Raw genomic sequence first — 13,896 nt, 5'->3', positions numbered from 1 at the left:
CCTCTTGCTCCCCAGGCCCAACAAGTGGGTGAAGGTTGCTGGGCTCTGTGATGCTCACTCTGCCATGAGTGTGGCTTGGGAATGGATGCCTCTGCAGGCCCCTGCCTTAAACATTTTCATCCCTACCCCTAACTGCCTTGCCTCTCCAAAGGGATCACCTTCCGCCTTTCTCCCAGAAACTCATCATTTCCTGTGCCTGAGGCCGGGAGAGTTCTCTTCAGTAGTGGGCCAGCATCCCTCGTGCTGTACTTTATTCTGAAACCTCACACATGTAACATCTTGGTCATTATTTAAGGGGTTCAAAGGTTCCTGCAGCTGTTTTTCTGTCTTGGGCTAGAGAAAGCAAACACTCCCAGCCATTTCTCTGAGTCATGTACATAACTTCTCTGGGGTGCGTATGTGCCCATCTGATTTATTCTGGACAGGAAGCAACCGGTTCTATGATAACATTGAAGACATGATTGGCTACCGGCCACTGTCGCTCATTAAGTGGTGCTGGAAGATCGTGACGCCTGGGATCTGTGCGGTAAGGGCCCCGCCAGGAGCCACCTCCAGCACTTTACCCACCCACCTACCCCCAACCCATGTTTCCACTCCGCAGCCCCCAGCCTGGCCGAGGCTGGACCTGAGGAGGCTGATGTCCCCTGGTTCAGGCTGCCTTGCAAAGCTGCACCGTGGGCATAGGCTCCAGGCTTGGCTGGGGAGCGGCCTCGTTGGGATCCCAGTGTTGCCGTGTGGTCTTCTCAGGACCTCAGGTTCTGCACACGCAAGCGGGGAGCTGGATCCGCCTCAGAGGGCCGAGGACTACATAGAGAACAAAGACCTGTTCCCCTCTTTGCTGTTAACCGTGAGGGCAGCAGAGCCGAGGGTGACACTGAGGCTCATGCCGTGTCCAAGACCACACCACAGAGGGGCGTTTGTGAGCAGATATTTAATTAAAAAACAGCCAGTCACTCCTTATCCATTTCATGGCACTGGAAGTAACTCAGCATCTTCATAGACCCTGGTAGTTCTGAGAAGCAACTTTGAAACCAGCCCCGAGGAGTAACTAGAAAAAATAAAAATTCCTAACTGGGCAGAGGCTGGGGAAGAGGCTCCTGGGGGTAGGGGAAGGGTCTTATATCCCAGCAAGGTCCCAGGACCTGTGGAGGTGTGGGACCCAGCACCAGGTTCCCTGAGCGTCTGCCACCTCTGGGGTGGGGCTGCAGCCTGCTGTGCCTCAAGCTCGCTGTGGTCCTGGCAGGGCCTCACCTTCCACAGCTGTGAAACGGGGTCGGCCTCCTCCCCTGCCAGCCTCCTGTTGGTCTGTGCCTGGGCCCCAGACCCCTCATGGCCTAGCAGGGCTGAGGGCCGTCCCCCAGGCACCTGTCCCCATCTCTCTGCAGGGGATCTTCATCTTCTTCTTGGTCAAGTACAAGCCGCTCAAGTACAACAATGTCTACACCTACCCTACCTGGGGCTACGGCATCGGCTGGCTCATGGCCCTGTCCTCCATGCTCTGCATCCCGGTCTGGATCTGCATCAAGGTGTGGAAGACGGAGGGGACACTGCCCGAGGTGAGATCACCCCGGGAGGGCTGGTGCGTGCAGGCAGGGCTCGTGCCTTGGGTTGCAGCTTCCTCATCTGCACGGTGCGTGATGACAGCGTGCTCCCACCCACCTCGTGGGGTCACCGTGGCAATCTCCTCTCTGGCCGGTGCCCATCATCACGGTTGTGCCCAAGGTGTCTCTGTGAGGCCTCTTGGCTGAGCCAGTTTCTAGGAGCCCAGCCTCTGTCTCCCTGTCTGTAAAATGGGATAACCACAGTACCTAACATACAGAGTTAGCTACTATACTCAGTGCATTCATATATGAAAAGCCCTGGGACCGGGACCTGGACCAGAGGGTCACAAGTGTCAGCGCTGACTGTTCTGTGAATCCCAGTCATTCTGACATGTCACCATGCCAGACTCTCTACCTGCGGTATCTCCTACCATTTTCAGAGCAAATGGAGGCAATAGGCATCATTTTCTGCAGTTAGCAGGAAGAGGAAACAGGCACAGAGAAATCAGGTCACTTGCCTGAGACTGCACAGCCAAAAAAAAGGCAGCAGATCACACTGTTAAAGACAATTTCATCCAAGTAAATTTTTAGATATCCTAAAACTAAGCCATTTCAGCTATACAATTACACGATTTTTAGTGACATTCCACATTGTGCAGTCATTGTCATGAATCCGTTTTAGAATACTTCCTTTACCCTAATAAGAGTCCTCATGCCCATTCACCACTAACCCCAGTTCCACCCCAGACAACCACAGATCTGCTCCATCTCTGTGGATGTGCCTACCCTGGACATTTCCTGTCACTGGAGCCCTACAGTGTTTGGCCCTTTGTCAGTAGCGGAATGGTTATCCAAGCCCATCTTACTCCAGAGCGCACTCCCTATTCACCCTCCTTCCCTACCGACTGGCAGCCGGATGGTTCGAGTGGGTTTCTGCTTATTTAGTAAACAGCCCAGGGCGTTTGTTGTGTATCAGACGCTGTTCTAAGCAGTTTACACATACTTAACTTACAAATCCAAATAGCAATCCTTGGGGTGTGGGGAGATGGAGATTCTTTTTGTCTCCGTGGATGAGGAAACTGAAGTACAGAGAAGTGAAGCAACTTGCTCAAGGGCACACAGCTTCTGAAGGATACGGCAGAGACTCTGGCATCTGTGGTCCCATCCCCTGAGCTTTGCTGTCTCTCTGCTCCAGGGCCACACCCTGGGGACTGCAGGAGTTGAACTTGGCCACCCAGGTGGAGATGGGGAATGGGGGCATGCAGAGTCAGAATGCAAGCTTCAGCTCAGAGTCAGCATGCCCACCGAGGGGCCCAGGCTCCAGAAATAGCCATGCATCCAGCCAGAAGGAGCCAGCCACTAAGGAAGGTCTCTTTCTCGAGCCTGCTTATGCCCCGGAGTAAGTTAGGCTCCTTAGTGCCTGCAGAGAATATAGGTCAAGGGCAGTTGGTTGATTCTGATCTCAGGCCAAACACATCCAGAGGGGAGCTGACCTGGGGCCTTAAAACCTTGACCACTGGAAGACCCCTGCCTGAACTTCCAGATGACCTTTTGGTGTTCAGAAATGCCTGGTGTCTCCTGCTGAATCCTCCAGAGATCATCTCAGGCCTGGTGTGGGAGGGAAAGCAGGGGAGGGAGCCTTCTTTTCTAAGCCCCGCTCCATCTCCCTGAGCTCACACACCTGCCGACGCAGACAGCAGGGTTTATTAAAGAGGGCATTCTTCAGAGGTGTCAGACCCAGTTTCCAGGCCTTCCTTACTGAGAGTTCTTGTGCCGGGTAGTCTACCGCCCCAAGCGTCAGTTCCCACAAAGCTGCTGCTGCAGGACAGGAAGGATCTAGAGGGAAAAAATGAGGACAGAGATGCCTCAGAGACGTGCTCTGAGGATGCATCCTACTGATAGAAGGTAACATGGTGATAGTGACTGCTCAACTGATCTGATCCTTATACTAACACCAGAAGGCAGGTACCATTACTATCTCCCTTTACAGATGAGGAAACTGAGGCACAGGGGGTTAAGCTTCTTGCCCTTGTTAAATGGTAGAGCCAGAACACAAACCCAGGCAGCTGGCTTTAGAATGCATGCTCTAGCACCCGATCTGTACCAGAGCCTGGCACGGTGCCTGGCACATAGGAGGCACCTATTAATCAGCACAGTGAGTCTGTCTGTTAATGCTACCTGGACAATGTGCCACAGCAGGCACAGCAGGATCTGAAAGAGAAGACAGAACCTCGATCCTGAGAAACCAACCACCCAAAAGACTTTGCAGCCTTCCTTGGAAAGGGCTTATGCCCCGAAAGTGCCTCCCAAATCCTAACCTGGAGTCTTCTCCCAGGAAATCTTGGGAGTGCAGATGAAACTGAGGGATAGGGGCTTGAGGCAGGGCTACATTTGGCCTGAGGAGCAGGGCCTTGGGGCAGGATTCTGAATCCATCTGAGCCAGCCAGCCAGCCAGTGCTGGCTGCTTTGCAAGGAGGCCTGAGGCTATGAGCCTTGGGCTTTGTGATAACATTTCTACCTTTAAGCACAGCTGGAGAAACATCCAACACACACTACATCTTCCCCTGCATGATGGCACCCCTTCCATGGGAAACACACCCAGGTGTCCAGCCATCATCCTGTACACAGCCCTGGAGATGCCTTACCAGTCACCACACATCAGCCCTTCCAGGCAGGTGCTGTCCTTCATAGGTGAGGATGGTGCAGCTCACAGAGTGTAGGTGACTTGCCAGGGACTGCCCCAACAGCAATTCACACACCAGCTTCTCAGCGTCCCCTGAGGGCAGGCATCAGGCAGTGGGCCCTGATAACAGCTCTGAGTCCCAGACACCTTCCCTAGCCAGATATGAGGCTAAGCACTTTCCATAGCCTCTCCTTATTCTTGACCTAATGCCAGGAGGGACCTCCATGGTCCCCATTTTCCAGAGGAGGAAACGGAGACCCAGGGAGGTTGTTCATCGTCCAGGACAGAGCTGTAAGAGGCCAAGCTGGAGCCCGGACCTTGGTCGACAATTCTCCAGCACCCAGGTGTCCCCCATGTGCTTGGGAGAGGCCAAGGCAGACCCCGGACCCTGGCAGCTAATTACTCAGGTCTTCCCCTCCTCTCCAACCATCCAGAAACTCCAGACGTTGACGACCCCCAGCACAGATCTGAAAATGCGGGGCAAGCTTGGGGTGAGCCCACGGATGGTGACAGTTAATGACTGTGATGCCAAACTCAAGAGTGACGGGACCATCGCAGCCATCACAGAGAAGGAGACGCACTTCTGAGCGGCCGCCAGCCGCCTGGGGCTCTTCGTCCTTTCCTCCCCCGTGTGTGTAAATGAGTTCCTGAACCCCGTACTTCGCCTAATGGTAGGGGCTTGCTTGTTTTGCACAGGATTTATTAACAAGTTAATTATAAGGTGGCCGCTGTACACTGCTCTAAAGTCACATCCCCTCCCTGCCCCAGTCATCATGGAAGTAACCACGACAAAGAGATAACACTGTACAGTGACTGCCAAACCTTCTGTCCTAGGGCAGTTTTAATCAATGTTTTCTAGGGATTAGGAAGAAGTGTATAATATTGTAAAACTTTTTTTACTGGGGTCGTGGGGCAGGTGGGGTGGGGAGCGATGCCTGTCCTCCTCTGTCAGCCTTTTAATGATCGTTCTGTGTCCCATGTTTGTCTCTGACCGTCCACAGCCGCCCCTCCTCCATACCCCAGGGAGAATTTTTCCTTCAAACCTTCCCTTTCCAAGGGACACTGGGCTCGCAGACAGCAAGGCTGTGTGTGCAGCCGAGAAGAAAAAGTCCAGCAGACTCAGGACTCCTGGGCTGCAGACTCCCCTCTGCCCTGATCCCACGTAGTGACCTTGGGCACTCCCTTTCCCTCCCTGCACCTCAGTTTTCTCATCTCCCAATGGGAGGAGGAGCCGGATTGGGTGATCTCTTAGGGATTCTCTTTGCGTGCCTTGCTGGCTTCCAGACCTGCTGTGGACCTTGGCTTCCTCTGAAGACTTGCAGGCAATAATCTCTGCCCTCCCCACCTGCTTATTTAAAATCAAGTTCATCATGGAAATGGTGTGGTAGTGATGTGTGTTTTCCCTAAAACTCTAATTTCATCTCATCTGTGGGTAGCCCTGCTCTCTGGACACCAGCGGGGGCTCCTCTGACTGGTCCTCCTCCTCTGGCTGCCTTTTTTCCTGGTCAGCTGCTCTTACCCCTCTCTGCTCTGCCTCTCCACCCTTGGCAGGGCTGGCTGGAGTTGCTTTGGGGACTGATTTTCTGGGTTGGGAAGCAGCCGTCTATTCTTGCAGCCACCTCAGTCAGGATCTATGTCTTAAGACCTTCTTCCAGCCTTCCATGAGAAGGAGCCACAGTGGGGCCTGGTTTCCTCCTAAGGCCCTTCTCTGTCCCAGGCCACCTCTTCTCCCTCCTCCTGTCCCCTAACTTCCCGCTTCCACCATCCTTCCTCTCAATTCCCTTCCATCCTTGCCCCTGGCTCAGGAGCCATTCTACTTGCCTCTGTGGCCAGGTGCAAGCCTACAGGTGCAGTCACCTGTTCCCTGCCACTTTCCCTCCCTTCTCCGGCAGGGAGAAGTCTCAGCTCTCACTGGAGGGAAGACCTGGGCATCCCACTGCCTCCTCCCTCCGTGGGGCCTGGAGTCTGGCGCTGCTCCCCGCCAGACTGGCTACAGACCTCTCTGGCTGATACCTCTCTTCTTTTTTAACTGGACTTCACATCAAGCCTCTGCCTTGGTTTCTGAGCTATATGAGGGTGGGGAAGATACACTATTCCTTTTTCCTTAGGCTCCCAGTAGTATTTGGTGGAAATGTGGGCTTTCTCTAAACCAAGGCTTTAGTTTCCTGTAAGGGTCCTCTATGTTCGATTCACCCAAAAGTCTGCAATCCCCCAGCATCTCTGCTCTGGCCAGGCCCGAAGCCTGTGTCTGCTAAGAGGGATGCCCAGTGCCCCAATGGGCAGGATGGGAAACCTAGCCCTCTGTGCACACAGCCCAGGCCTACCCAGCTTCTCATGGGCAAGCCACCATCCCACGCTTGTCTCCCTGAGCTGTCTAGCTCTGCGGACCCAGGAAGGGCCATGCTGGGCCCCTGCTTGTGATTGTCCTCAGCTGCTGTCCTTCCAGCAGGCCCCAGGGAAGGAGGCTTCTTACTGCTGCTGCTACCGGTTCTCCACACCAACTCTCATGGGCACACAGATCCCTGTGGTCCACCGTCGCCGACACACACACACACACACACACACACACACACACACACATCGTATGTGTGGCACTTAACACAACTCACTTAACACTACTCATGGGGCAGGGCGGAGGGTGGATCGTTGTTTTTTGTTTTTTTGTAATTTCCTACTAGTATTTGAGTAACTTTGGGGGCAGGGAGGGCCATGTTGGGGCAGGGGAACATGTCATCATGATGACTTTTTTGATATTCATTAGAAACAATACATCCTTTCTGAGATATTTACAGTATTATTAAAAAAATGAAAAAGGTTGTACTGTTTTTGCATAATGAACATTTTTATTGGGCATTGAAAGGGTACAAGATTGTCTGCTTACTGATTTTTTAAAATTAAAGAAATGAACGATCAGTGTGGCTATCCCTAGCCAGGTGATACTCGTTGGGTTTTCGTCCTGTGTTTTATTCCCTTGGTGATATGCCTGCAAAACCATCCTGGGTTCCTGTGTGGAAGCTGCAGTCTCAACTCAGCACTGCAAATTAGATACAATAGTGGTGGTGTTTTAGTAGCTCGCACTTCTTTTTGTTCATGTAGTTACCATTTGCCTAGTATGTGCTAGATGCTTCACAGAAGTTATCTTTGTAATCCTTACAACTCTGTAAAGTGGGTACTTCTCCGCCTATGTATTGCTTTATTTCTTTATTACTTCCCCAACTTTACAGATAGTTGTCTACTCTTGCGGCCACCCCAGCCAGGATCTATGTCTTAAGACCTTCCTCCAGTCTTCCATGAGAAGGAGCCACAGTGGCGCCTGGTTTTCTCCTAAGGCCCTTCTCTGTCCCCAGCCACCTCTTCTCCCTTCTCCTTACAGATAGGGGATTTTGAGGCACAGAGAAGTCAAGCAGTTTGCCCACAGTCACACAGCTAGTAAACATCAGGACCAGAAAGGTGTGTCTGACCCAAAAGCACTGTCTCCTGACCACAGTGCCTTATTGTTTCTCATGCCGCAAGGCCTGAAGAAAGCAACAGCCCCCTCACAGTGGCAAAAAAAATAGCTGCCACAAAACCGATGCTTGTGTCCTAGTACGTAGACACTCATGTTTGGGGCAGGCAAGGCAGAGCAGAAAGAGATGAGGATTTGGAGTATGCAGCCTGGGTTAGGCTCCAGGATCTGCCCTTGCCAGCTTCACTTTTCTCATCTCTAAAATGGGGATAAGAGCTCCTGTTTGAAATGCAGGGTGATCATGAAGATCCTGTGAGCTCTGGATGTGAATGGAAAGGTTCTGAATTCACATTAGTTATTATCCTGAATACATAATGCTTAAGTTCAGAACGTGTCTGTAGTATTGCCTAGAACTTGAAGTCTCTAAATTTGTGTCTGAGATTTCTGAATGACCACTCAAGACCACAGGCATGTCTTGTCCTGCCAGCTCATGACAGTAAGATCGTCTTATGTAGTGTCTGCTCATTCCTGTCTGGTCAGCCTTTCTGCTTGAATCGCTGATCTCAAGTCTACCTCACCTGAGGTCTTGGCCTCTGACCCTCTCTGATGTGGTAATATCTGCTCATAGGAAAGCATTCCACAGAGTTCTGGAATTCAGAAAGTCTCTGGGATCCATAGCCTGGGTCCCTGAGTAATTCCTGCCCTCACAGAGCCACAGGGATCGCTGCAGTCCCCTGTTCCCCACTACCTTCCCGCCTCATGTCTGAAAGTGTCTTGCATTAAGCAACTGTCATATGCAAGAGGAAGCTGGGTCACAGAAATATGAGTCTCACTCATTCCCAGGAAACTTTATTTGCAGACTCTTGAGCCTATAGAATTAATAGCATTAGGAATTAATTGACACACTAGACCCCTCCAGGCTGCAATGTGTGCTAGTGACCCCTGCTGGCCAAGTGTGACTCTGCAGGCTGGCTCTACTAGACACTGCAAATAACCAGAGAAGAAGGGAGCTTTGTATGTGAAGTCAAGGCTAGCTTGGGCCTAACAGCATTTCCCACGGGGAAGGGGATCAGGCACCAAAGAGAAGGCATGTTCTGCTGAAAGTGGCCAACTTTGGAAAATTGAGTCCTTTCATGCATTCAGCAGCCCTTTACTGAGCAGCCACCATATTCTTCGTGTGGACCTAGGACTAGTGTTATTAAGACAAGTGAAATAGTCCCTTCCCTTGAGTGTTCCTACTCTTAGGAGAAGAGGAGTCCATGCCCCTCTGGACAGGGGTAAGTTCACATGGAGATGCTGTTCTGATTCTGACCTCCTGTTCCTAGCCTTCTTCCAGCCAGTTAAGAGTTATTTGGTGTGGCACTGAGCAAGTCTGTCCATTCCTTGGACCTTGGTTAGCCGCTGGCAGAATAGCAAAGAAACGAGACCCAGAGAGGAAATGCAATTTGCCCAAGATTCCCCTAGAACTCTGTATTCCCATCTCATAATCAGTCCCCTGCACCATCTCAAGCTGTTAAAAAACAAATGAGCTTGTGGCCGTCACTACCCATTGGGAGAAAAGTCAGTCTTTGTTGCCAACTCTGGCCACTTCTCTCTCGTTTTAAAATTGTCTACTTTGTGGGGGATACTGGAAAGAGTAACACATGCAGCACTCTCTGAGCAGCCACTTCACAGGAAACCATGGCAGGATGTGCCATGGACCAGGTGCTGGGGGAGTACTGCAGGCAGGAATAAGAACTGTTTATGGAGCATCTGCTGTGTTCCAAGGTCATGCCTGCATTACCTCATTAGAGCCTCACAACAAATGTAAGAGGTAAGTGTCATTAATCCCATTTTTTATATGAGGAAACTAAAGTTCAAAACTGTAAATGATTTGCCCAAAGAGATACAAATTACACCTCCTGGCAAGTGGAGGAACTGGGCTTGGATCCAGGTTTGCTGGATCTATATAGGCTCCATGTACTCAGCCACTTAACCAAGGATGTGGGACTTGAGTTGCACTCTGAGGGATGGGAAGATTTAGGCAGAGCAGGACATTTGAGATGAGGGAACATCCCAAGCGATGACAGAGGCTTTGGGAGAGCAGGGAAACCAGGGTACTCCCCATTCACTGCAGCCTCCACTTTCTGGGCTCAGGTGATCCTCCCACCTCAGCCTCCCGAGTAGCTGGGACCACAGGCATGTGCCACCATGCCCAGTTAATTTTTTTTTTTTTGTAGAGGCAGGGTTTTGCCCCAGTCTAATTTCTGTGACCCCTCATGTATCTTCACCAATCTCTGGCAGAGCAAGGAAATCAGGTAATGCCATGCTTATCAGGGATGGCACCTGACACAGGTCCCTCCACAGGACAGGGGCTTGGATGGACAAGTGCCCATCTTGTCCCAGAGTAGGGAGCCATGGTAAAAGGAATACATAGGCATTGAAGACCTACTCAGTGCTGGAGACCATACCAGCTACTTTCCTATGCATTGCCTTGCCCTCAACCACCTTGTAAGTTGGCATGGTGTTCACATTCTACCAGGAATGAGGAAACAGGCTCAGAGAGGTAGACACAGCTACCCAGGGTCACAGAGCTAGAAAGTGGTAGAGTTGGGGTAACAGTGCTGGTGTGTCTGATGCCAAGGCCCATACACTTTCCACCGACCCCCTGTAGTAGTCAGGCTTCTCTAGAGAAACTTCTCTGAAAATCAGGTAGAGAGAGAGACACTTATTATAAAGGATTGGCTCACACAATTATGGAGGTTGAGAAGTCCCATGGTCTGCTATCAGCAACATGGAGACCCAGGAAAGTCAACAGTGTAGTTCCAGCCCAAACCCGAAGGTTTGAGAGCCAGGAGCACTGGTGTGCAATGGCAAGAGAAGATGGTTGTCCCAGTTCAAGCAGAGAAAAATTTGCCCTTCACCTTTTTGTTGTACTTGGGTCCTCAAAAGGTTGGATGACACCTGTCTGCCTTGGTGAGGGCAGATCTTCTTTGCTAGCTCTGCTGATTCAACTGCTAATCTCTTCTGGAAACTCCGTCACAGACACGCCAGGAACAATGTGTACCAGCTATCTGGACATCCCTTAGCTCAGTCAAGGTGACACATGAAATTGACCATCACAGCACCATTGGGAGCCACTGAGTGCCATCACAGCCATCAGCATTGAGAGGTTAATCAAGGCATGGAGAAGCTATGGATGGTGGCGGAGGCCATGTGGGGAAGGTCTGAGGGTCTCCAAGGGCCTTGAATGCCTTTGGTGACCCTAGGGACCTCTGGAAGCCTTCGTTGTTTCCCAGAAGTGATAGATGGCCATGGGAGTTCACTGATAGAGACAAGCAGATGTTTGAGCCAGTGAGATGCTTGAAGGTGCCTGGGACCCCCAGAGACCTGAAAGAGATGTTGCAAGGGGAGAGGGCCTGGAGACCCAGTAGAATTATATGGAGCCATTTGGGAGTTATGAGAGACTGAGAGTGACAGGAGTGAATGGGAGTCATAATAGCTACTGAAAAAGAAAAAAAATGATCACTGGGGAGCATTAAGAGGTGCTGAGAGCCTTCAAGAGTTATAAAAAATATCAGGTCCCTTGGTCATGACTGGGGGGTATTTCAGCCATCCAGAGTCCTAGGGAGTACTTGGGGTCACCTTGGGGGAGCCCTGCCTGGAGGAGCATATGCAGGATGCAGCCTTGAGGGAGGGGGAGGAGGGGAGCTCAGAAATGCTCTTACAGGTGGGCACAGAGACGGGGGAGCTGGAGCCAACGTGAGTAGAGGAGGCAGATACTTGACTGGCAGAGATGGAAAGGCCAGGACAGAGCTCTGCAGACCACGAGAGATGGCTGGCAGGTACGTGGTGGGACAAGGACTTTTTGACCTTGACCTTCCTAGGCTGGTACAGGCCTGAGTTTTCTGGAGATTCCCAACCTGGGGGTATCAGATCCTTCATCTGGGTCTACCCAACACTCGGCTTTTCTTATTCTCCTGGGAATTTTCTCTGCCTTTCTTTTCAAAGCCAACCATTCTTGGAGTGAGAAGGCTCTTGTAGCCCAGGCTGAGCAGGAGCTCAGCCCCCACCAGAGGTGGGGGATTTAGGAGAAACCTAACAGATGAATCTGGGCCTGATCTCTGGGAGCCCCCGATCAGATAATGGAGAGAAGGGACAGAGGGCAGGGTAGAGTGAAGGCAAGTGTCATTTATTGAGCACCTACTATGCACCTACGATGAGGTAGGTTTTTTCCATAAGCCTCAAAACAACCACTGGAACTGTGATTTATTCTCATTTTATGGATGTGCACACAGGCCCAGAGACGTAAATGGAGGAACTTGCCCAACATCGTACAGGCTGCACTGGAATTCAGTCAGGTGAAGCAAACCCAGAATTCTTGGCTTTTTTTCTCTATACCAGGCAACTATTGGCTTAGCCCAGGTCTCTAGCAGGGAAGAATGAGCCCTGAGCCTTCCTGCCCTTATCTACTCTCCCCCACCCCCACCCCTCCATCCCAGTCCTGGGCTCAGAGGGGCCGGTGGCTGGCAGATCCAGGCTCTGTTAGCAGCAAGTCAGCCACCAGGTGGCGCTGCTGCTAAACCCAAGCCCCCTCCCTATGGTCCAGACTCAGGCCAGTGAGGTCAGAACTGGAGCTGGGACCCCACAGTTGCAACTAGAGGGTCCACAGGTCTCAGTCTGGGTGCCCAAATGAGGAAAAGAAAGCCTGCCTTTGTCAAACGGGCACAATTCATCCTTCTTACCCTAGTGCATGTTTGCAGCACTACCCCAACATCCAGAAGTGAGAGTTCTTAACTCTCTCGCTCCTTTGCTGTGTGACCTTTGGTGAGTGACTTTGCCTCTCTGACTTCAACATCCTCCTCTGTACAAATGGACACAATATGCCACTCAGGGGTGCTGAAAGGATGAGATGAGATGATGGTGTGTGCCAAGCATCCAGCACACAGGGAGAATGTGGCTCTCCCAGTGAGACTCCTTCCTTGGGGCCACAGTCAGAAGGGCCCAGCCTGGTATCAGAAGACCTGAGCCCTGGCTCTGAATTTGCTGTGTGCCTCAGAAAAAGACATGCGGCTTCTCCAAGTCTCGGTTTCCTCATCTGTAAAGTGGCACTAATCACAGGAACTCTCTCTTTGGTTACTCTGAGGATGAAATGAGAACATGGTTAGATGGCATTTGTTTTATAAAGCCCCACATAATCGGGAAAGGTGATTATTGAAAATATGTCTACAATAGCTTTGGCGTGGGGGGGAGGGGTTCAGTGAATGTGTAAATGGTGCTGAGGTGGGAGATGTGACCGGGCACATGGGACAGGCTACGGGTTTTGCTCTGACCATGTACCTAGCAATGACACAGGCCCCTTGTGCCACACCCTGCTTGGCATCTGCCTGGCAGATGCCAAGCCCCCATCTTGCTCCATCTATCCTGGAGTCTTGCCCCAACCCATTTAAACACAAAAATGTATGAGTGCCTGCACAGAACAAAGATGAGAGGCAGAACACGGAAATGCCGATTGTGATTATCTCCGAATGACAAGGTTTGGGCTTTTTATTTTCTCGTTTTTCTTTTTTTTTTTTTCTGTACCATCTAATTTTTTTAACAAAGAACATCTATTGCTTTTATATTCCAAAAACCAGAATCAATAAAGCTATTTTTAAAAATCCTCTCCTTGCCATCAAGAGGTTGGTTACAAATGAAGGCTCCAGAGAAAGAAAACGATAATTCTCCCGTGGCTGGAAGATGTGGCCAGCGGAAGATGGGAGGGGAGAGGAGGTGTCACCACGTAAGCTGCCTCCAGCCCTGGCTCCAGCTTCCCCTGGGAAGCCAAGGAAGGGGCGGATACAGCAGGACCCCTCCTCCAGGCCACAGAGCTCCCGTAACATTTATGGGCCAGCATTCCAGGGGCCTTGAGCTTGCCGCTTGTCTCTGGGAGCTCATCATGGTTGTTGAAGGAAGAAGGGAGAAAACAAGCAGGGAAGCCATGCTTGATTCAGGGCTATGTTCTAAGTGCTGCTGCCTCTATTAACTCGTAAGACCTCCCTCCCTACACTCACCCATTGAGGGAACTGGGATTCTCAGCCCGGTTTACAGATGAGGAAACTGAGGTATAAATTTACATATCTGACTGCCCTCTGGATCTCTCCTCCTGAACATGCATTCAACATCTGAAACCCAATTTTCCCAACTAAATTCACCTCTTCCAGCCTCTACCCCTGCCTACCCTATTCCTTCCTATCTCCCGGAAGTGT

At 51.2% G+C, this 13,896-nt stretch overlaps 1 protein-coding gene across 1 annotated transcript in view; it reads left to right on the top strand.

Moving 5' to 3' along the window:
- Positions 1-13,311, top strand: part of SLC6A11 (solute carrier family 6 member 11) — a 127,725-nt gene extending 114,414 nt beyond the window's left edge. The window contains exons 12-14 of the mRNA XM_021675473.2: positions 426-526; positions 1,386-1,556; positions 4,659-13,311. Of these exons, the coding sequence (XP_021531148.2) occupies positions 426-526; positions 1,386-1,556; positions 4,659-4,811 (425 nt within the window). The 3' untranslated portion in view covers positions 4,812-13,311. The remainder of the gene's footprint in view (positions 1-425; positions 527-1,385; positions 1,557-4,658) is intronic.
- Positions 13,312-13,896: the final 585 nt, after the last annotated feature.

This window comes from Aotus nancymaae, unplaced genomic scaffold (assembly GCF_030222135.1).
Source record: "Aotus nancymaae isolate 86718 unplaced genomic scaffold, 86718_ANA_hifiasm-v0.15.2.pri h1tg000046l, whole genome shotgun sequence".
Lineage (NCBI taxonomy): Eukaryota > Metazoa > Chordata > Mammalia > Primates > Aotidae > Aotus > Aotus nancymaae.
This window is presented reverse-complemented; position numbering and strand designations above follow the sequence as displayed.